Here is a 22,311-nt window from a genome sequence, read left to right on the forward strand (position 1 = left end):
ACGGCTGCGGCGCGTGCTCGCCTTCTTCATATGATGATAGACTAGGCAAGATTCACGAACAATTCATGGTTTACCGATGTACCTCCGGAGTTTCGCCCACTCATCACCATTTTTTTTCTCGTTCGAGAGCCGTTTCCGCGAGCAGAAGCAATACGCAAAAAAGGGGGCGTTTGTTTTATTGACTGAGTTTTGAATAATCCCCAAAACTCAAGCACGGACCAACACACATGTACTGAGAGACACGGGCAAAGATCAACTTTATTATTATTTGAAAGTAGAATAAAAATAGTAATATGGATTCTTAATATCAAACATACACAGCTCTCGCATCCGCTGCTGCTTTTAGAGACGAAAAAAACAAAAAAAAACAAGCGCGTGCATACGAGCTGATGTCGGCTGGGTCGGGGGGAGAGAACGAAAGCATCAAAGTGCACATCAGCCACTGACAATTGACAATAATAACATGAGCACACACATGGACACGCACACATAAAAGAGCGAAACAGAAAAAAAAAAACCTCTCGGGCTGTCACCGCCCTCGTAACAGGTAAGCTAACGGTGGCAAATGAATCGAAAAAATAAAAAAACGCACTGTCAGAAAGCACTCTCTCATCACGAATAATAAAAAGAAAACACTCGACAGAAAAATGGTACACAAGGAGTCCTTTGGTTCTTTGAACAACGCGAGTGAGCGAGAGATGAATTGAGAGAAAAAAAAAACAGCGCGGGAAGATGATGGTTTATAAATTACATTGCACGAAGTTGTAAGGGATGGGGGAGGGTGTGGGCGAGATATCTCCGTGTTTGTATGGAGACAACGCACCACGGTGAACGCGAGTGGCATCACAGGGGAAGGCATACATCGCTGCCGTCATGTATATATTTCACTTCGAGGCAGCGCCTCTTGCAAACCTTAAAAAAGTACACACAACACAAGCGCACCGTATAGAAGAGGCAAGAAACACCGGAGCGAAAGGGAAACAAAAAACAAAGAGCCCAAAAGAAACGCAGGGACGATTTAGTTTTTTTTCTCCTTTGCTTGCTGCTGCGATATAAGCAGTCCCAGGCTAGGCAAGTACAAGAGCTTCGACCCGGTTCCGTTTTGACGATCGGTTCATTCACACGGTCGATGGATTTCACATGACTGTGTGCAAGTTCATGGAAGGCAACAAGCAATGAGATATATAATGTATGTATATTTATATATATTTATATTGGTATATGTATATATTTATATTTGTATGTATGTGTATAATGTACCCCCAAGTGGCAGTTGATGTATCACATATTCCATACGAATAAAAAAAAGAACAGGTGTTTTTAATAGACCTCACTTGTAAGTCAGTGGCGAAGCGAAATTCCTTCATCGTTTCAAGATAATCGCGAAGTTTCGACAGCAGAGCCTCCAATAACTGCATTTTCATTTACATTTTTTTTGTGCTCCTGAACGAAATGAAAACAAGCGTTCGCTGTCCGATCATTTTAGCTACCATAAATCAACAAGTGAAGGAAACATTTAGTTTCAACACCAAAAGACTACAGACGGAGCTAACTCAGTTGAACGATGAAAGTTTGTGGCAGGGGACTTTCTAACGAGAGCACGAACCTTTACGTCACATGGCGTTCACTCGGCATTCGAACTTGAACGGTGTACCGGGTCACTGATAAAGCTTTCAGCCGGAATGAAGAAATGTACTACGTCAAGTGTTATTTTTCTCAGCGAGAACTAGCAGGGGCTAGCCGGGTCTCGGAAATTGTCGAAAAGGCCAAGACAGCAACTACGGTAAAGAAATGAGACGTCGGAGGAGGAGGGAACGTCACGTCTACTCGCCTAGTCTCTGGCCACTGTTTCAATGATTTCTTTCTCGCAATTTGTCAGCGGTAAGAGGAGATAATGAAGATAACGTGAAGAGTGCGCCCGTATAAATGTGTATTCGATGATGTTCACTAGTTTACATGTCGGAGTTCAATTCGAGTCTTTTAGTTTCTTGTTTCGGCAACTTGTGTGACACGCACGCGATAGTCGTAGCATAAAAAAAACGGTGCTTAAAGAAGAAAGCGGGATCGCGAAAAAAAAAAAAACACTACACTACATGTACACTGTATGTATATGTGTGCATGCTCTATATACCCCATGCGAGTACCGGGATCACATATGTACAATGTTGAGTGTGACAGCCGTGGGATGTCCACACAAACTTACACACACACAAAACACAAGTAATATTGCGAACCAACTGAGAAAGAAAGATTTTCTGTCCTATACAAGAAAAAAAAAACAACAGTCATGTTCAAAATCCTATAGAATTTCCATAATTGCATTTTGCTTGTGTTTAGCACCAGAATAAGTGGAATAAAATGCAAAAGATTAAGAAAAACATGGGGTAAGGTAAAAGACTTGGAATGGGGAACGTTCAACTATGGCTTTTGAAAATGTAACTGTGCCGCTCAACCCCTTTCAACCACAGCCCGAAACATCAAAATGTCCCTAAAGTGAGGTGAACACCCTAAGCCAGTGTCATTGCGCTCACAGCTGCTTTTAATCTGAAGGTTGGTATGCTACAGAGCTTGTTTGAAGGTACAATTATGTATAGTATTTACACATGTCTCTTGTCATCGATTACATTTATGTATATATATATATATATATATTTATAGTTATGTATATTATATATTTATATATCTAACACTTGTCAATCCTTGCACGTGTGGAAATGAACAAGAGGGAAAACAAAACAGAAGCGACTTCGCACTGTCCGAGACAAGAACACTCAGAAGAGAGCACAACAGCCACACCACACAGGCACACACGCACACACACACACGCAAACGAAGTCAGGTGTTCGATACACAGGTCTGTACACAGGTGGAGTCATACTCCAAAAACTTGAGGGGAAAGTGGGGAAGGATGGTGTGCTCGAAAGGGCGCTTGCGTCACACTGAGCACCGGATCAGGTGGTTGACAGTAAACGGACACCTGCCGGTGCATGCCCAGTCATGACAGTGTGGAACTCGTTGATGCATTGAATGCACCGTCGAGCATGTCAAAGGGGAAAAACAATGTCGACCGAAAATACACGCGTACGACCCTATGACGCTGGTGAGGCGTCGCATGGAAGCTGTCTCGAATACAGCCGATGAGCCTACTGGAGAAGAGAGATGAGAGTCTTCACCGGATGCCACTGTGCACTGAGGGAGTAGCGTAGGTCTGGTATTTTATCTTTGTAGTTTGTAGCAGCCATGTGGTAGGTTCAAATAAGGTTGCCGTTTTTAATTCTAACCACACCAGTTGGCACTTGTCGAGCACGAAATAAAAGCTGAGCAAACGAGTGCACCCCTAGGGGGCCGATAACTAGCTGCAGCGAGAGAGTAGCAAGCCCCGCTCGACTTGAAGTGAAGTGGAACGGTAGGACGTTTACGCGGCTACATCGGATACGTTTGTCTGTCCTAATCTACAGGCATAACAGTAAAGCCGTTTCGCTTGGTATTTGGATTCGATGACCATTACACATATTACAGTTCGGCAGCCAAACCTAAAGTATTCACGTGCATGACACACTCGGCCTTTTCTTGAGCTCGTCGACATTCGTGGAAGAGGGAGAGAGAGAATAAAAACTGGACAGTTGGAACGCTCATGACAGTCTAAGTACACACATTGTTCGTTATGTTCACCGGCAGAGAGAAGAAAAGTACAGAAACGATCAAGAATCACATGCCGGATATCCTGTCTACAGAAGCAAGAACATGTGCAATGAAGCTGAGTAACAGTGTTCAAAAGACTGATGACGGGTTCATGGGGTGAGTCCGGTAAGAAAGCAGAGGTAAACAAAAAAGGCGTAACGTTGCTACACAAGAGCGTCAAGCGCTATGCTATCTACAGTGTCACCGGGGTGCTATTCTCCAGCTTGCCTGGGCTCATACTGCCCGCGCAAATTCTGGCACGATGCGCATCGCATCATTTCAAACACGCAAAAGCTGTTATCACATATCGAAATTAGAAAAAAAAAGAATAACACAGACATCACAAATTAGCTCTAACGCAACAATACCTGCACCATCACATCGCTTCCGGGGTCGGTGCCTACGTCCCTATCAGCTCATTGCAGATTGTTAGCTCCTCAAAACACGTCCGCCTCTAGGTGCAGTTCCGCACAGCTTATTCGATCTCCATGCAGCGGATGCTCTTGGTTTACTGATAGCCAGTGTGGTATTGTCATGAGTGTAAAGCGCGTTCTTCTTTCTTTTTTCCAGTGTCCAATTACTCTGCAAGTTGCGTTTAGGTGAAAGAGGGTGAAGTGTGAATGGGCTGCATGTTGAAACACTCACATGCATGCCTTATCTGAGCATCACAAGAGCTTACTTTGCTGTTACCGCAAGATGCAAGTTCCGAAGGTTACCTGTAAAACGTGACCTCGACTGAAAACAGAGCAGAAAGGACTGAACAAGTGGTTCCAGGTCATTCATTGCAATGAGTATCTGTGTAGAGTTTCAGCATGCCACATGACAATGACGAAGGTGAGAAAAGGACGTTTAGTTTTTTCTCTTTCTGTCTTCTATGGAAGGCTTTGAACGGGCTGTTTGTTAGGTGAAGAATGGGACTAGCACGTACTGACAGCGGACATAGCACAAATCATAGGGGACTAGGCAGTAACAAAGGCTTGACTGAGTCTCAAAAAAGAAATATATAAAACCTGTGTGCATAAATACCACTAGCTCCAGGACAAGACACGACAGCTCTTGTGCTATGAAATATCTGCACAGAAGGGACATGGTTGATTCCCGTGTTCGATAAGGGCCGCCCTGCTGAACCTTCAGTGCATATCTTTCTTTGGCTTTGTGTGAGTCGTCTCCCGCCGACTCACTGCGATTTCACAGCGGCGTCAATATTGGACCCTCGTCTTCGCCAGTCACACCAGTAGTTTGCTTGCAGAGGCAACAGAGACTACGTTCTCCGGATGACTGTCCACCTCGCAACTACTGGCAATGATGAAGAACTCAGGATTTGGCAGAATAGCATTGAGCGCAGATGCAAGTTATGTGCCAATAACACCACGAAGGTGGCTAAGTTCCCTTTTTCGCATATGTTCTACTCAGAAATATGACATGGGACCAAAGCATTGTGTTTGACACCGGTAATGCTGATGCTATGCTTGTCATTCTCGGCTAGAAAATCAGGGCGAACACCACTTCTTCCAGTATGTATACATGAAAAGCACCAAGTTACATGCAGCTTTCATTGCACAAATAGTGGTGGCGTGTTGCGATCTACCACAGGACTGCTCGGGCGAAGATGAAACGGCAGCTACGATTGGTGGGATGCATGAGACCTTTGGTCAGCCAAGTTATATAACAAGTGCTCGCGAGAGGCAAAAAAAAAAAAAAACTCGATCTTTTCTATAGCACTGACAATATAATACACTGGCGAGCTAGCAGCCAATACTCACACGTGTGCGCCCCAGCATACGCAAATGCCTCTGTATTAATAGAAAACGCTGGGCTCATGCCCCAAAGATTAGCGCGCTACGGCTTGAAAACCACGTCAACGAGATTTGTAAGGCTGACGCGGCAACAGTGTCAATCACCACAAACCATAGTGAAATGAAACACCACAACGCGTCTTAAAAACGTACAAACGTAAAAACAATGAACGGTAGAGCGCGAGGACATATAGAACGGTTCACTGAGCACAGAGCACAGTGTGACGTAACAGTCTGGTCGTTCAGAGTTCGGCTCGTGTACGTCTAGTCAAATACGTCAATGCTTGAAAGAACAACAACACAAACAAGAGAGGCGACGAGTGTGAGAGCTAAGGCCACATTGCACCGGGCTCAAAGATGAAGCAGTGGCTCCGAGTCGGACGAGAACTGCGCGCAACAGTCAAACTGGCGCGTCAAGTCGGCCACAATGAGTTCACAAAGTTCGTATTGTCTCCTCGCAGAATAGCGGACAAACCGACCACTGCCTTGCGGCCATAGTTCCACGAGTACTTTCACAGCTGTGAAACTTGTTCAAAGAGATGCTCTGCTTATATACCTATAAAAAAAAGCATGTGTGGCCCCTTTGTCAGTCACAAAAATAACCGAATCTTGGGGCTTTGTCTGGTTCAAGCAATCGTTGCGCCAGTCTCACAACTCAGGCAGTAAACCTAACATTGGGGATGAAGGGACGGGCTGCATGTGGAGAGCCAGCAACAGAGCTGACGGCCGAGTTGGATCACTGGCGTCAACGTAAAACAGGCAGAGGCTTCAAGTGGGCTAGAACTAAACGTGGACAGCTGTGCCCGGTATGTAACGTTCTAGAACTCCCAGTCCTCGCCACGTTCTTCGCCACGGTTGTCCAGCCTCTGTTCTAGCTTTCGCATTCCGTCGCCACTGCTAGACTTCTTGGCGGTGGTGCACAGTTCGAGTGCCGTCTCCTCCTCTTCGTCATCGTCCTCATCCAAGTCGTCCCTCTCGGCGCTCTTGCGGGCATCGTCGGCGGCCGCTACGGGGTCCACCCGCACCGTCTCCCGAAGCCTCAGTCCGAAGTCACCAGCGGCGGCCGTCTGGCGGACGCAGACACCATTGATGATGGCGCTTTCCGCGTCACCTCCCACCGCACCACAGTCGTCGTCCACATTGGCGCCCGCCTCGTCATCCTCGGCATCGTCCGAGTCCGGCGACAGGCCAGGGTCTACCCACTTGGGCGCCGCCGGTTTCCGTCGCCGACTGCTGTAGCTGTTGTGCTGACCCAGAGCGCCGACGGAAGCGTTCCGTGGCGGCGCTGGAGAAGGCGTCGAGATGCTCTCTTCCTTCAGCGAGTCGCGGTCACTTCCCGCGGTCGCGGGTTCGTCCTGGGACAAGTTCGAGTCGTCAAGGTCTTCAGTGGGCGTTCCGCCACCGCGAGCCCACGTCCTGCGACCAGAAGACGCCTGGCTCGACGACATGCTCAGGTCTAGCGTGCCTTCGTCGTTGCCCTGTTGCGATGATGGGGAGTAACTGTTGTAAGCGTTGAGACTGAGAGCGCCGCCGGCGCCCGCACCGAAAGCGCTAGGCCCGCTCTTGTCGCCACCGCTGCCGTGCATTTCGGCGAGCCGCTGAACGAGGAGACCTCGGAACAGAGCCGGGTCGAAAGAGGCGGAGCCCTCCCGTGATCCGGGCGGCGGGCCGAGAAGCGTCGACGGCTCACTTCGCGGCTGGTTGTCGTCAGGACCGGGAGAGACGACATGCTGCTTGAGCCGCATGCGGTGGTTGTGGAACCAGTTGGTGATGGTGCGCACAGAGAGTCCCAGCTCGTTCGCGAGGAACTCTATTGTGGCCGTGCTCGGGTACGGGTCCATGGAGAAGGCGAGCCGCAACGCTTCCTTCTGCTCGTCCGAAAAGAGCACACGTGGCTTCTTGGCCGCCGGGAAGGGGGACGACGGCGCCGCGAACGGGAAGCTCCCAGCACCGGGCGTCAGGGCAGGCAGAGAAGGTGGCTGTGCCTCCATCGGACGCGGAGCAGCCTCCAGGTCCACGTGAGTTCGGCGCCGCTTGTTCGCTGCGCAACCAACAATCGCGAGTTACCCACAATATCTGCCTGCTGTTCCACACAACGCGCGAGTCAGATTTACGTCTTATCTAGAGTAACATGCTCGAAAAAGAGCTACAAAAGAAAGGTGCAGCTTGCGTACACATTCCGTATTTCTCACGAGTTGGCAGAAGCCGGACACCGTTAGCGATAAAAGATTTTGAGGTGTGAAATATGCGGAGTGCTTCGACACCTGGGCACTGGCTTGTTTCAGCACGGAATTCGCGCCACCTATATTTTTGAAGCCCAAATTTCAAGCCTCTAGAATGTGCCTATGTTTGACTAACTGACGACTCACTTAGCTTAAACAACACTACGGTTTTGTTGTTTTTCTATCACTTTATTTTGTATACAACAATCAAAAGAATCAAAAGGCACACTAAATATGAAAAGCGAAGCGAGTTTGTTGATACATCCAGGACTATGCACTCACAAAATACTAAGAAGCTTCTCTCAGAAGGGGATCAAAAAAAAAAGAAAATCAGCTCCAGCTCACCTTCTCTACGCTCATTCTTGATGACTTGCAGCTTCTCGACGTTGTGCGGGTCATTCAGCCAGAGCTGCATGCGGATGAAAGGCTCCCTGCCCTTAATGCTCAGCATGTGCCATGGCTTGGGCTTGGACAACAGTTCACTCACAGAGCCCTGAGACAGCCCAAGCACGGCCTCGCCGAAGATCTGCGAGAACATCCAAGAATAACAGTTACAGGCCACGAACATAGTGAGGGGGACGCGGAACGCAAAACGCGGTGTAAAAAACAAAAAAAAGACATCCTAAGCAGCTGCATCATTCAATAATTCTTGGCCTCAGTGTACCGTTTTTTCTACAAACGTTGAGTTTAAGCATTCTGTATCACCTACTAGTAACTAGCTAGTCTGTATGACCCACTTGTCATGATTTGCCACTTGTCACGGCGATTTCTAGAATTAGGCTAGAATTGCCATTTCTACTGAATTCTCCAATACGACAAGTGATGCGTAGATTGGAAAAGTTATATTCTCTGTAAAGGAAGTATAGTCTTTGAGCTTGCCTATAAATTACTATATAAAACAGCAAGCTTAAATACGGAACTAAGACCACAGCCCAAAGCTTCTTCATGTCTGTCTGGTCTCAGGCGTTCCCAACACACGTTTTTTGGCCTATTTCGTCCTCGATTTATGAGATTTCCTCATCTCTTTCTCAAGGCACTTCAGAGCTTGTGTTTATTTAAGTTTTTCTTTCGTATTTCCTTCCAGGTACTGCTCGACCTTGTTAAACCATTCAAACACGCTGCACGTTTCTTGAAGTCATCTTCTCCGCACTAACACCCAGCTTGCGGCAAAGCACGCTTTACCGAGAGCTGTCAGGTTGAGGGTGACTGCACGCCAACTTCTCTCTTCTGTCTCTCTTTTACTACCATTCGTTCTCTCACACTCCTCTTTACACACATCTTATTTTATTGCGATATCAATTATGCTGACACTCTCGGCTGAATTTTGCAGCCGGCGTCCCTCACCGAATATGTATATATATCTATATATATGAAAATGCAACAAAGAAAAAAAAAACCCAGACAGACAGCGGCGAGCGGAATCGAGCTTGGGTCCTCTCAATCGTGGGTGGAGGCGTTAACCACTGAGCCTCCGAGGAGCACGTATTCACCCTTTAAACGGCAAGCTATTTAAGTCCACCACTGACCACTGCTCGTGGCAATCTCGGGGGGGGGGGGGGGGTATCGCGTTTTGAATATTGCCAGACAGATGGCGCGATGAGCGCGCGTCGCCACATCGCGCGGCGGCACGCACTCTAATATCCCACGCGTACTTTTCCACTGGCTGCCACATCCATGCAGCACGGTCGCGGCAAACGCTGCCGTTCTTGCTGTTACCTCGCTGCTTACCACTCCGTACACGGAAGCTTCAAATTACCCATTCGTGTCTCTTGCCCTAGCGCCAATTTTAGCCACATGAATGGCTTAGCGGCTACTCGACGTGCCGAATTCGTCACATTTGCCTTATAGACTAGGACTCTCCTGTTCACACAGGCAAACTGTGTAAACTCAATAAGATCCCACTGATTAACATGTCCTGTAGATTGACACGAAAGCTTTCCCTTTTAAGTTATCCTGGTTTATAAGCATGCGAAACGCGCAGTGTCGAAAATTCAGAGAGTATATCAACTCGCGGAGCGGCACAAGTGTCATAGGTGAAAAGAAGACAAGGCTGCCCTACCTTCTGACCAATGTTATGAGCCATAAGCGTCTCCTTGATCTTGGCCGTGATGGTCTGTGTGTCCAAGTCGGTGGTGAGCGCTGCCATCTCGTACACCGAGGGCTGCACGTACGGCAGGGATCGGCCGCCGCCGCCGCTCGGGTGGTGAGAGTGGCCCTTGCGGGCAGCCGCCGTGGGACTCGAGGGTGGCGCGTACATTGCCACGCGAGAGTCCTGCTGCTGTTGCTGCTGCTGCTGTTGCTGTTGGTGATGCTGTTGCATGAGAGCCACCTGCAGCTCGGGCGAGGCGCTGAAGGGGCTCTTGCCGAGCAGCGGTGACGCGCTGTCACAGTGGCTGTTGCGATGCGATGGCAGGTCACGCGCGGCAGCAGCCCTGGCCGCCGCTGCGCTGGACGCGGGAAGCTTGCTCGAACCAGCTGTGTCGACAGAAGACAAGTCCCTATCAGAATCGCATGCTCATCGAGATCTGAACAGTGAAAGTCGAACAGAAAAGATGCATCATTGTGAGGGAACAATTCATCCACCTTTGCAACACTACTGAGAGCACACCAAACCAGTGAAAGCACAACCTCCGACTAAGAATTGAGTATAAGAGTGAGTTACTTAACAAAGACAATGGGTAATTGGAGGATGCTCCTTGAAAGAAAATAAAACGCACAATTATTGTAGTTAAACTTGATATCCGACTCCTCGTGTGATTTCCTTCTCTTTGAATTCAGTCTATTAGTGTTAATGAACTTCAAGAAGTGGCAAGCGAGCCTGGCATCTCCAAATACAAGCTCTGGGGGTACTAACACCCCCTGTAATGTCATTCGCGCCTCATGGCGCACGCGTTTCACGCATGAGCCGCATTTAGGGTTCACAACCATCGAGTGGTCGGTGGCATTGTGCTCGCGACGCTCTTCAACATCAACATTTTAGTTAGCGCGGTAGAGCCAGCAGTGATACCTGCAGGTGACGTTAGGTGGGCGGACAGGAAAGATGGATTGTCTTCCTGCATGCAGCGGGTCTGTGGTGATGGCGCCGTGGGACGTTTTCCATGGGCCCCTCGGGGTGAGTCGAGCGTTGGCGATGCCGCCTTCGCGCTACCTTGTGTTTGTCCTTATGTTTGATCGAGTGTATGGGAATATTGTGTGAGGTTGTTTAGCGTTTAATCAGGAGTGATGTATATGATTCGGCTGACGATATCGTCGTTGTAAAAGCAGTTAAATGTGTTGTTAGCTTTGGTCCGACCGCGGTTGCTGCGTCCGTTCGCTCCAAGAGCGTAGTTATGCATAACAAGACCCCTCAGAGCTCTTAATATCCGCTCATGGTTTTGCCCTAACAAGCGTCACCTGCACCTCTACCCGCACGTTGGAACACGTACCGAGCGGGCTGGAGGCGGCGGTGAATCCCGAGGTACGCATGAGCTTCTCGGGTGCGATCTTGTACTGCGAGGCGACCAGCTTGTGTACGGCATTCTCGTCCTCGAGAAAGATCTTCATGCGGATGAAGGGCTCGCGGCCTTTCTGCGTCAGCATGTGCCACGGCTTGGGCCGCGCCAGCAGGTCGGACACCGAGCCCTGGGACAGGCCCAGTACGTTCTCGCCGAACAGACGCTGGCTGATTGAGTACTGGCTCAGCTGCTCCTTCACCTGTAACGTCGACAGGTGGGTGCTATCTTACCCTTTTTCACAGTGCGAGTTTGAATGCAATGAGTGAGGAAGTATTTTCGATCGTGCGGTGTCACTGGAGCGAACGTTTCGAGAAGTGGACTCGTCTCCGTCAGCTGGTGCCTTGACGAAGACGAGCCCACTTGTGAAAAGGTATGGCTCCAGCGACATACTCTTTTCACTTAAAGCCTCAGTCTTTCCCTGATCTTTTATCTTGTTTGGACATGTTAACGTAGGTATTCAAGAAAGCATAAATCATTAAGCTCAATATTCACATTCAAGAGGGCTCATAGCTCGTTTATATTTACAAAATGGAACTGTTTCGTGCACAAGCTGTCGAGCATATTGAATGCCGAGGTACCAGGGTTCATTAAAGCTCCTTTTATAACACGCGCTTTGATTAGGCGATGACCAATCCTTAAAACGCGAACAAAAAGAAACGCGGATGATGGCGATCTTTCACGAACCTTCTTGACTATCTCCTCGGTGTTGAGGTTGTTGTACTGGTCGAACTGCTGCTGCGTAATGGGCGGTAGGACGGCCTTGTTCTGGCGCTGATTGGTCGTAGGCATGGTCGGCGTCGCCGTTTGCGTCAGCAGCGAGTTGGTGATGGACTGCATGCGCTGCAACGGCGAAGAGCCAAGGTCTTCGGGCGCCGCGCCGCCCGGTGGCGTGTCCGACAGGCCCAGGACGCCAGCGGCGCCCGGAGGACTTGGGGTCGAACCGGAGCCCGGGAACTTGACACCCGGCCGCACCAGCGAAAATGCGCTACCTGTTGCCAGCGACAAGGGGAGGAAAAACTCTTAGAGCGGTTCATCGCCCATTCATTTCGACGTAAGTTATGCTATACCGCACTGTATATTTCGATACAACATGATCTCACACTCTTGTGTTCATTTATGTCCACGTGATTTCAGTATTACTGCGGTTCATATTTGATATCACCGATTAGTTTAAATATGTGGGTACAATAAGCATTTGAAGTTCCTTGCGTGTAAGATTGTTACAACGCCATGAGCTTTACAGTTACTTGAGCGGCGGGCATGTCATTACCAGATGTGTGCAGTATATGTGGCGCATTATAGAATTATTTTCATGCTGAGCCGCATAAGAGCTTCATGAAACACTGGCAATTAGGTCACAGAAAGCACGCGCTTGAAATACAGCCGCATACGTCAAGTGGCCAACAGAGGCGTGCACTAAATAGGCAAGGAATATTTTTAGACACAGCGGGACATCATCATACGGAAGCGTGTACATCGCGTGGGTGCATCACAAAGGCGGAATCACTCACTGTATTTGTTGCCACCACGCTGCTTGTGCCAGTCCCTCGGCGCCAACTGCGCAGCAAGGGAAGATCCACCTCGACGCTGGTGCTGCGACGTCGGAGGTTGCTGCTGCTGTTCGTGCGCCGCGCGCATAGCTTCGGCAGAATCGGCGGCCGCGACCCTTGCCGCCGCCGCAGCCGCCGCCGCGGCCGAAGCGGCGGCTGCCGCGCCGGGACCACCCCTCAGCTCGGGTCCCAGAGACAGGCCCGGGAAGGCGCCGTTCAGCAGCGCCCCGGGCAGAGCAGCCGCGCCGAAGCGCGCGAACTCGTGGCCCGGCGTTAGCGCGAGCTGCGAGAGCCGCGACAACTCGTGGTGGTAGATGGACAGCGCCTGGCGGATCTCCTCGTGCGTGCGGTCGTACTGTTGCTGCCGGAAGCTCTCTTCCACTCGCTGCCCCATGAGCTTGGCCAACTCCTCCTGGTAGATGCGAGCAACCATCTCCTGCGGAGAATCAAGACCAACCGTTAGCACTCCCGAACAACTTCACTCTCGCCACACTGACTTCGTGGCGCCCAGAAAGGAGCCACACTTGTGGAAAGTTGCAATGGCGGCAAGAACTCTAGCAGGAACCGATATGCCGTTGATTTGGGCTCTTGTTAAACGAGGTTACGGGACTTCACGAATGGTATGTGCAAAGGGCCGGAGAGCAACACAATTGTACTTGAGGATCAGTTTGGCACTCATCACACTTGTATAATTTTACACACAAGGAAAACCAAAGTATAGGCTGACAAAAAACTTTGTAAACTAACAGGGGCACAATTGTTTCTGCTATGGATGCTAGTCACACCTGCGGTATGTCGTCGTTCTCGTACTTCCGGCTGGACCGCTTCGCGTCCTTGTGGGACGCCGCCGACTGCGTGCTGTTCGCGTTGTTGGTGTCTCCGTCTTGGTCGCTGTCAGCGTGAGGGTCGTCGGCAGCGCCGTTCTGCGCTCCTGAAGATGGCGGCGCCGGACTACGCTCCTTGCTCATCGGAATCGTCATGGCTTGCTGGGCTTCGCTGAGGATCTGCGCGATGCGTTCCTCGGCGGCCGCGTCCTCCTGGCGGCTCGAAGCGCTGGAGCCGCCAGACTCCTTGCCTGCAATCACGAGCAGAGGAACGAGCATCTGTTAACAGCTGTGCGCTACGGTATTTTCAACGCATACTGAAAAGCACGCTGGGCTGACAGCAAGATCAGACGGAAACCGAAAAAACCATGCACGTGTCTCAAGACCATATAGCAAGAGGAGTACGAGACTTGCGTTGGCGCGTGCTAAATAAGATGTGTGTGATCTTACACAACTAGTGGACAGTCACAGGTGGTTTAAGAGAGTGAGGACACTAGAGAGGCTTGCATAACGCGACGCATTCATGCCATTTTACGCTTGCGCTAATGAACTACGCCGCAGTGACAAACAAGCCACAGAACGAGTCAAGTTCTTCTAGCATATAACTGGCAATGTCGACAATCAAGCACGTGCGCAGAGCGCCCGCTCACCTTTCTTGGGAACGAGCGACTTGAGCATGAAGACGCAGAAGTCGTCCGAGGCCCACGCGTGCATCTTGCGGTACGAGTCGCGGCCCTTCTCGGTAAGCTTGTCCCAGGGCTTGGGCTTGGAGAGCAGCTCGCTCACGGTGCCCTGCGACAGGCCGAGCACGAAGCGCGCGAACAGACGCTGGCCCACGTTGTGTGCGCTCAGCAACTCGCGCACCGCGTGCGCCACGTTCTGCGTGTTGAGCGCCTCGCAGGCGTGCCGCTCCATGTTCTGGCGCAGGCACTCCTGGAGGCGCTCCAGGGACGCTCCCATCACTGGGTCCGGCGTGGGCGGCGTGGCACCGGCCGCCTCGTCCGGCCCGCCGCGGCCACTGCCCGTCGAGGTGTCGGTGCCCGTGGACATGGCGTCGGCGTCCACGGACTTTGGCGTCGCCGGCGGGCTCGAGACGATCGGCTGCTGCGGCTGCTCGCTCTTGAGCATCCGCGAAAAGGACGAGACGATCTCCTCGCCCAGGAGCGAACCGAACGCTTCGACGTTCTGCAGTCGACTGCGAGGGGAACCTGCGCAGGCGGGAGATTTCAGTCAAGACAGTCAATACTGACCGCTAGACAACCAATATTGATCGATAGCCAATCAATACCCAACAATTTATAAAAAAAATGCTGCCGAATCCAATGCAATGCTCGATTGAGCTTGGGCGCACGTGCACTGCCGATCAATAGTCGATCGGCAGCCGGTCAATACTGATCCATAACGAATCAATACCCCGTAATTCATAGAAACATACTGAAGCCAGGAATAGCTAGGGGACTAACAGCTTGCGCCAGTTGTGCAAGCTGCACGAATTTCGTTCGATTGATCGTTCAGCGACCGCGGGGTCGATCAGTCGGACAACCAAATTAGCAATAATCAGTTTCAACCACTAAATGCAATCTCATACTGAAGATCAAGAAGTTGCTCGCTCGTTTCCGGGCGCCACATGCTTGCCTTCTGTGTTTTTTTTCTTTGCAGTCTCTGAATACACATTTTTCAGCGTCACTTCCGTGACAAAAGTACGTCAGCGGAGCCGTGGTGGACCTCGGCATAAAACTCTTTCGTGTGAAAACAAAAACAAAACAAGTGCGCTTGCGAAACGTCTTTTCCAGCATGACCCCATGTTCACGACTTTTTCATCCCTTCAAGCTTCCATCTCCCCGTGAACTTCAGCCGTTACCGTGTAGCATTACTTCTAACTAAAACAAGATGAGGAACAGTTCCTATAGGACGTGAAAGTGAAGAAATCAGTCTAGCTATCTGACCAGTTTAGTACCATAAATGTCCACACTGTCTCTACTTTCCCCGATTACGTGCACATTGTGGCCAAGGAGCATATGCTCTTGTGCATCATAGCGAAGAAAAATGACGCACGACCACAATGAGCATATACACGAAGAGATAATATGGGAGACAGACAGACAGGCGGACGGACGAACGGACGGACAGACATACGGACACACAGGCAGACACACACACAGACGGACGGACGGACGGACGGACAGACAGACGGACAGACAGACGGATAGACAGACGGACGGACAGACAGACAGACGGATAGACAGACAGACGGACAGACAGACAGACGGACAGACAGACAGACGGACGGACAGACAGATAGACAGCATATCGAATACACTCTATGCATTAGCTACTCACCTGCATCGTCTTTTGGTAGAGGCGGCGAAAGTCTCGTCCGGTTCTTGCCGTACAGCACGAGATCGACACAATTGTTGTTGTTGTTGTTGGACGACACCAAAGTGGGCTTCTCATCCTGGTCGTCACTGGGGTTGTCGCTGTCTTCCAGCATCTTGAGGTTCCTGGGTCCAACATCGTCGTCGTGTTATTTTCCCGCACGCGAATGAGTATACGGCGTTGATGTATTAGTATGCACGTTTACACAACAGCGCGCGCGGGAAGAAGAGTATCAAGCAATTCCAGGCTTGCGCAGTAGTACAAACTTTGGGCATAAAAAATGAATCAAGTATACTTCAGAATAATATTAGGCACCGAAACAAGTTTCTTTAATATCCCTAGCAAAGTATAAATATAAAATGTAATAAAAAATAGAGACATGCAAGTCAACAGGTATTGCTTCTAAAAAGAAGTGCGACTTGGCAGAATAATGCGGAACATAAAAATCACACTGAAAGACTTGCAGGTGGAAGTATCGGCCCCCGCTGTGCGCACTGTCATGGCATGCGCTTTACCGGCAAGGTTACTTCCACTACTTTGAGAGTAGCCCGCCGCCGTTATCTTATCAAGTATTTCAACACGCGCAGCTTACCTCAGTTCGTTCTTTATGTCCTCGTAATCTTTTTGTCGATCCAGCCTGTCTTCGAGCTCTTGAATGATTCTAGACTTCTCTGCAAGCATTCCTTCGAGTTGAGCAATCTGCGGTAGAAAAAGAAAAGAGGAAGAAAAATAAACAACCCGAAAGAGTGAGGATATCGCACATACATATATCGCGTAACATGTACAATTAAACATCGCCGACCGAATAGCGGACGTCACGAAAGCAGCAAAGTATCGGGAGAAAATGTCTAGCCTAAGTTCGTGACTTCGGTAGCAAAGCTTGATGAACAACCAACTTATGCAATATTAATGAGAACTAACAGACAACAACCTGTTCTCATTAACACTGTGTCTAACAAAGAAAAAAAAACGAGTCCTTAAAATTTCCATTTCTATCCTTCGACATATGCTATGCTACACTATGTTTCATTAATAACTTCAATGATCGATCAATCAATCAATCAATCAATCAAGTGAACTCTCACCTGTGAGGCACTTGTCTCTTTTAGAGAATCCACTGCCGACTGCAGCTTCCTAATATCTTCGACTAGTTGAGATATCTGCGTAAAATATGAAAAAAAAAAATTAAAGAGAGAGGAACAAGACACAGGAAGCGAATACTGATTCAAGGATAAATTACCGACTGCCAACCTTAAGGGTTCTTTTTTCTTGTAATTTTTTTTTAGTTTTGGGCGAAGGTACGTAAATAGCTAATCGAGGTACACCAAATATAAAACTTGCCTCGATGGCTCACATGCTCGGCAATAAGGCTTCGCAATTGCGAGTTTCAACAAACGAGCCGGTCACGGAGTACGCGACGAGACGAGGTGTAATACTGAATAGGCACGAACCTCCTTGTCCTTGGAGGCGAGCTGCAGCTCGAGCGCGGCCCTCGAGGGCGACGCGGTGTCCCTCGCAGAGGACGGCGGAGGCGGCGACGAGGAGTCCATGTCAGACAGCTGGTCTCGCAACAGCACCGAATCCTGCTCGGCCGCCACGGCGCGCTGCGAATACACAGAGAAAGAAAGCGGACGTCATCGAGGTCGCACTCTGGAAACACGTGTATACAGTCATGATGATCAATAGCCAACAAGGACGTGTACGTTTCGGTGAAAGGACAAAAAAAAATTGCATAGAGGCGAAAATGCTTGAGTTCCGTGTGCCTACAGATTCAGGTGCGCGTTAAAGAACACCAGGTGGTCAAAATTTCCGGAGCCCTCCCCTACGGCGTCTTGATTAAAAAAGGGAAGCTTCAAAGCCCCGGCGTCAAGGCAGTCACCGTCCTCTCACGAAGAGTTCTGGCGTCATTTTCAACCCTATGAAGCTTGTTAGAGGTGTCCACATAGTTTATTACACTTTTTCAGCTTCGAGATGTTCACAAAACCAACGCAGCTCCAACTATAGGGTTGTGTACGCAATGGCTTGAAGGTTCGGGCAAAGTACGATAGATCACCGACAACGAAGGTCCTCAGAAGAAGCGTGGGCTGTCCTATACTATATATACGCCGCCGTTCCGACTAGCCTCTTTCATAACTATTACAGGGATAGGTTAAGAAACGCAGGGAGCGCTTGTTAAGAACAAGAAAGTATCCGATGATGTATGAATGGAGCAGCGGTGTGAATGTACGCAGGAAACGGGCCCGTCATATCAGTTTCTGAACTGCATGGGGACTACTGGATGGCATAGCTGCAACCGCTTGAGCAAATCCAGAGTTTAGCGATTTCATATCAAATTAGTAATCGACTTCACAAAGGCTTGAAAGTGTATTTCAAGCACAACTGTATACGCATAACCGAAATCGGCAGGTTGGAAACATTGTGTTGAGAAACTTTGCGTTTCACTTCCATATGCCCACTCTCGCTCAATGAGCCCTCGTTGAAGATAGCGCTAATTCTGCTTCCATTTGGTGCAATATCTTTAAATTATTTATCTTGGTGTTGTATGTTTAGATAAAAGGTAGTGGCGTCCCTTTCCGTAACACTATACCGCCGTTGCTCTTGCACCCGGAAAACGAGATCCACCGCAATTTCCCCGCATTCGCACTAGCACGTTTCTTCGCGTGCTCCTATACTGCGGTGCTCAAGTGCGAGTAGAACAAATGGACACTTTATTTCCGACCAACGGCATAGTCATTAACAGAACTTGCTTAATGCGCACAAATTAGGTATAGGTCCTATACCACCACTTCTGCTTCTCTTGTTCAGGTGAATTCGCAGCATCTATATCGCGTTGTTCAGCCAACGGCCCTCAGCTTCGGCTACACCTCTCGCTGCATCCACTAGTTGAACAACATCCATTCCGGCGTTATATACTTAAAACTTAACTCGCGAGAAAGTTTCGCGCGCCTTCTATCGCGGATTCCCATGCAAGCGCGGGAAAAACACCTTCAAAAGCACGGGCCCTGACGCCGCGCGAAAAGTACGTCTCTCCTTTTACGCGAGAGGACGGCGGCCGACCTAGTGGCAGCAGCGTGGAATTCTTAAGCCGCGATAAGCCTCGCGGGCCCCGGCGAAAACGATGTGCCACTCTGCGCGCTTACGCTCGCGTATAGGGTATAGTTGTTGCCGAGCGGTTTTCTTCGTTTTCTGCCAAGAACGAAGACAACGCGGGCGCTTCTATCGTGGATTTCGAGGGCTGCGTGAAGCGCGCGCGGGTCTTCTTGCGCCGTGCAATCAAAGGGTTGGCGGGACCAACAACGAACACACCCCAGCCGAGTTAGCCCTCCGCGCGTCCGTCTTAATTCCCGCTTTTCACCTTAAGCGCGCCACAGTCCCGCAGTGGCGGCGCAGGTCGGCATAGCCAGCCTGGTATACGCTATGCGCAACACGAAAACCGCGCGCCGCGAGGCCATTTGACAGCGGGCGCGTAATTCGAGCAGACACGCGAGTGGAAATGAAAAATTCAAGAACCTCCTTTGGGCGAAGAGGCCGCGCGGCCGGAAATTCGCTGCTGCTGCCGCGCGCAACGTGCGCTAACTGCACTCGTTAATGCTGCAGGTCGCCCCCCCCCACCCCCTCTCTTACGTTACTTGTGAAGTCCGAGTCATTTGGAGTTGTGGCTCGAGGCGGGTCGAATGTCCATGGCGTACGCTCATATTATCACTTTGTTTATCTCCTCCGTTTTCCTCGTTGTTTCCTTCGGGAACTCGGGTGCCATTCTGCCGCACAAGTGACTTCAACGCATGCTAATACAGTGGGCTTACGCATCCCAGGTTGAAACGCGTGCATTATTACTGGTCCGTCAGCGCTATAGAGCGCGCACCTGTATACAAACATTACCGATGAACAGCCGTTGGGCGTGTCAGAATTGCCCGTCCCTGAATTCGTTAATACAGCAGGTTCCACGAAGGCACACACGCGAGAGTTGGGTATTCTTCAGCAAGCGCGCCGTCTGTATACCTGATATTAATATTTACAAGCACCGGTATACAGCTGTCGAAATTGTCGCTGAGCGGCGCGACAAGAAGATGGCGAAGAAAAGAGCGACATCTCATACCGTCGCGACGCTCTGCCGTCCTCGATCTGACTGAATCATTGTTAACATCGAGCGCGCTTGTGTCCACACGAATCGTTTCAACTTTGCGCGCCATTCGCACGTTTAGTGAAGAACGAATGGCGCGCAGATTGCTACATCTCTTAGCCAAACGTTGGCGACATGCTAATATAGCCAGTGCCGTGGAAAATCTCACGTTGCTAGTACAGCCTAGAATGTAAATTGCAAAGACATTGCCAAGTAGAGTCTGTTTACGGCGAGGTCAAGACGGAAGAGCCGTCTTTATCATTTGTAGCATCCATTCCGTTTTGCAGCACGTGTAAAAAATATGCGCCTTATGCGACGAAGTGATTCACGTTGTCACTTCGTTTCCCTATACCTTCAAGTCAGTGTCTTGATTATATACGCCTCACACGTGTTGAACGTCTCGAATAAACGACCCCCAGAACCGAGTCGCGGCACTCCTAACCCTTGTCAACCGACATCTGACAATACCGACGTTTCCGCAGAGGAATTGGGGGCACATGTTCGCCTAATAAAGCTGCGACTTCCAAGACCCCGTTCGAGTTTATGTTGTTCTAGTCACAAAAATACGTGACAATGTATTTTCACAAATACACTGTGAATCTCGCAATAGTCGAGACGCGGAGAGATCGCTGATGTCTCAGTGGAGTTCCAAGACTAAGAAAAAAGTCACAGCATATCCACGCAGTGAATTATGATGAGTGGGGCGAAGCTTCGAATGGCTTTATAGGCAAACCGTGAATTATCCGCTGGCCCCATCTGTCCATCCATCCGTCCGTCCGTCTGTCTGTCTGCCTGTCTGTTCGTCTGTCTGTATGTCGCTTCATCCGTCCGTCCATCCAGTACCACCATCTCGCATCTTTTCATCATATAGTCATCATACGCAAGTACCGCCATCCAGCGGACATTCTAAGGACTAAAACGATAGGTGGCTACTACATACAGGACACGCACGACCCACGCCTTAAGGAGCTTCGCCCCTAAAAAATATATATGATACAACAAAGTGTAGACCGACTTGTCCTTCTGTTGAAAAAAAAAAATGCCCTGTTGAAAAGAGCAAGAATAAAGAGATCAAACATTAGGGAACATTGCCAATAGACAACGGTTTCCAAATTAAAGCCCATTTCGGAGATGAGAGTTTGCGTGGAAGAGCCAAGTGACGCGGAAGACGTTCGCAGAGCCTCAAAGTCGCGCCGATGCACACGCAAAGAGCGCAAGAGGACGCGGCTCTCTCACAGATTAATCGCGTCCATCTAAGCGAAGGCCGTGCTCGATGTTCGAATCGGCAATTACGGCGACGCGATACATGTTTGCTTTCGCTTTCTTAATTTGCAGATGCGTCTTGACCATGCCACGGCGGGACATTTTGCGAAATAGAATCATCCCCCTTTTGATTTAACCATTCTTTTTTCGCGTATGCTTTAGCGTGTGCAACCCATCGTACGACTTCCGCTCGGAAAACAATACCTAAAACCGATTTTCTTTTCTCCCCTTCGAGCCATAGTTCTTGTCGTGCGCGGCATGCCTCTCGTTTGTCGCTCACGCTATTATTATTGCCCAGCATAGCTTCGGGACATGGGAGGATCGACGATGCTTTCTGGGCGTCACTCGCACTGATTGAAGCGGCGACAGTGTGCAGGACAACCAAGACAAAAAAAAAAAGAAATACGGCCTCTGCTCATATACTTTAATTTCTTTCTTGGCGGTCAACTTGTTCGGCCAGTGGCATGCTCGGAAAAAAACTTTCTAATCTCGCGTTATTGGAGCAGAATTGAAGCCACTCGGATAGCAATCGTCGAGAATAGTCGAGCTTGCTTGCCAAGAAACTTCCGAATTCGGCTAGTGGAAAGATTCGAAAGAACATACGCAAAAAACAACAGCAACAAAAACTAGTAGTACGCACTTACAACACATATATAAAAGTCCTGTTGTCTGGCTTAGTTATAGTAAAGTTGCAGATGAGCTAGGCAGTCGAAAGTTCTCGGGCGCAATGGAGAAGGTCGTAAACAAAGGGTCAGAACTATGTACGAACTACAACTTAAACACGAAAACAATTGCGTGCATGCATGTAGTGCGAGAATCATGAATCAGGCGTCGTGGTGTTCGTTCACTGCAGCATTGCGGCAGCGATACCCACGCCATTCTTGTGTCTGTCCGTTACGGCCGAGGTTCGCGCATGATAACCAGCAGATTGATATGTGGGGTTTAGCGTCCCAAAACCACTACATGATTATGAGAGACCCCGTAG

The 22,311-nt window shown here is 49.6% G+C and overlaps 1 protein-coding gene across 3 annotated transcripts in view; it reads right to left on the minus strand.

The window, feature by feature from the left end:
- Window positions 1–230: 230 nt before the first annotated feature.
- Window positions 231–22,311, minus strand: part of ct (homeobox protein, cut) — a 699,473-nt gene continuing 677,392 nt past the window's right edge. For all 3 annotated transcript variants that reach the window (XM_075888929.1, XM_075888930.1, XM_075888931.1), the window contains 12 exons: window positions 17,395–17,547; window positions 17,029–17,103; window positions 16,536–16,642; window positions 15,908–16,068; window positions 14,218–14,775; window positions 13,529–13,818; window positions 12,705–13,179; window positions 11,878–12,182; window positions 11,125–11,392; window positions 9,759–10,174; window positions 8,045–8,225; window positions 231–7,518 (listed from right to left, as the gene is read on the minus strand). In XM_075888929.1, the coding sequence (XP_075745044.1) occupies window positions 6,296–7,518; window positions 8,045–8,225; window positions 9,759–10,174; window positions 11,125–11,392; window positions 11,878–12,182; window positions 12,705–13,179; window positions 13,529–13,818; window positions 14,218–14,775; window positions 15,908–16,068; window positions 16,536–16,642; window positions 17,029–17,103; window positions 17,395–17,547 (4,212 nt within the window). In that variant the 3' untranslated portion in view covers window positions 231–6,295. The remainder of the gene's footprint in view (window positions 7,519–8,044; window positions 8,226–9,758; window positions 10,175–11,124; window positions 11,393–11,877; window positions 12,183–12,704; window positions 13,180–13,528; window positions 13,819–14,217; window positions 14,776–15,907; window positions 16,069–16,535; window positions 16,643–17,028; window positions 17,104–17,394; window positions 17,548–22,311) is intronic.

The sequence above is a fragment of the Rhipicephalus microplus genome, chromosome 3, assembly GCF_043290135.1.
Source record: "Rhipicephalus microplus isolate Deutch F79 chromosome 3, USDA_Rmic, whole genome shotgun sequence".
Lineage (NCBI taxonomy): Eukaryota > Metazoa > Arthropoda > Arachnida > Ixodida > Ixodidae > Rhipicephalus > Rhipicephalus microplus.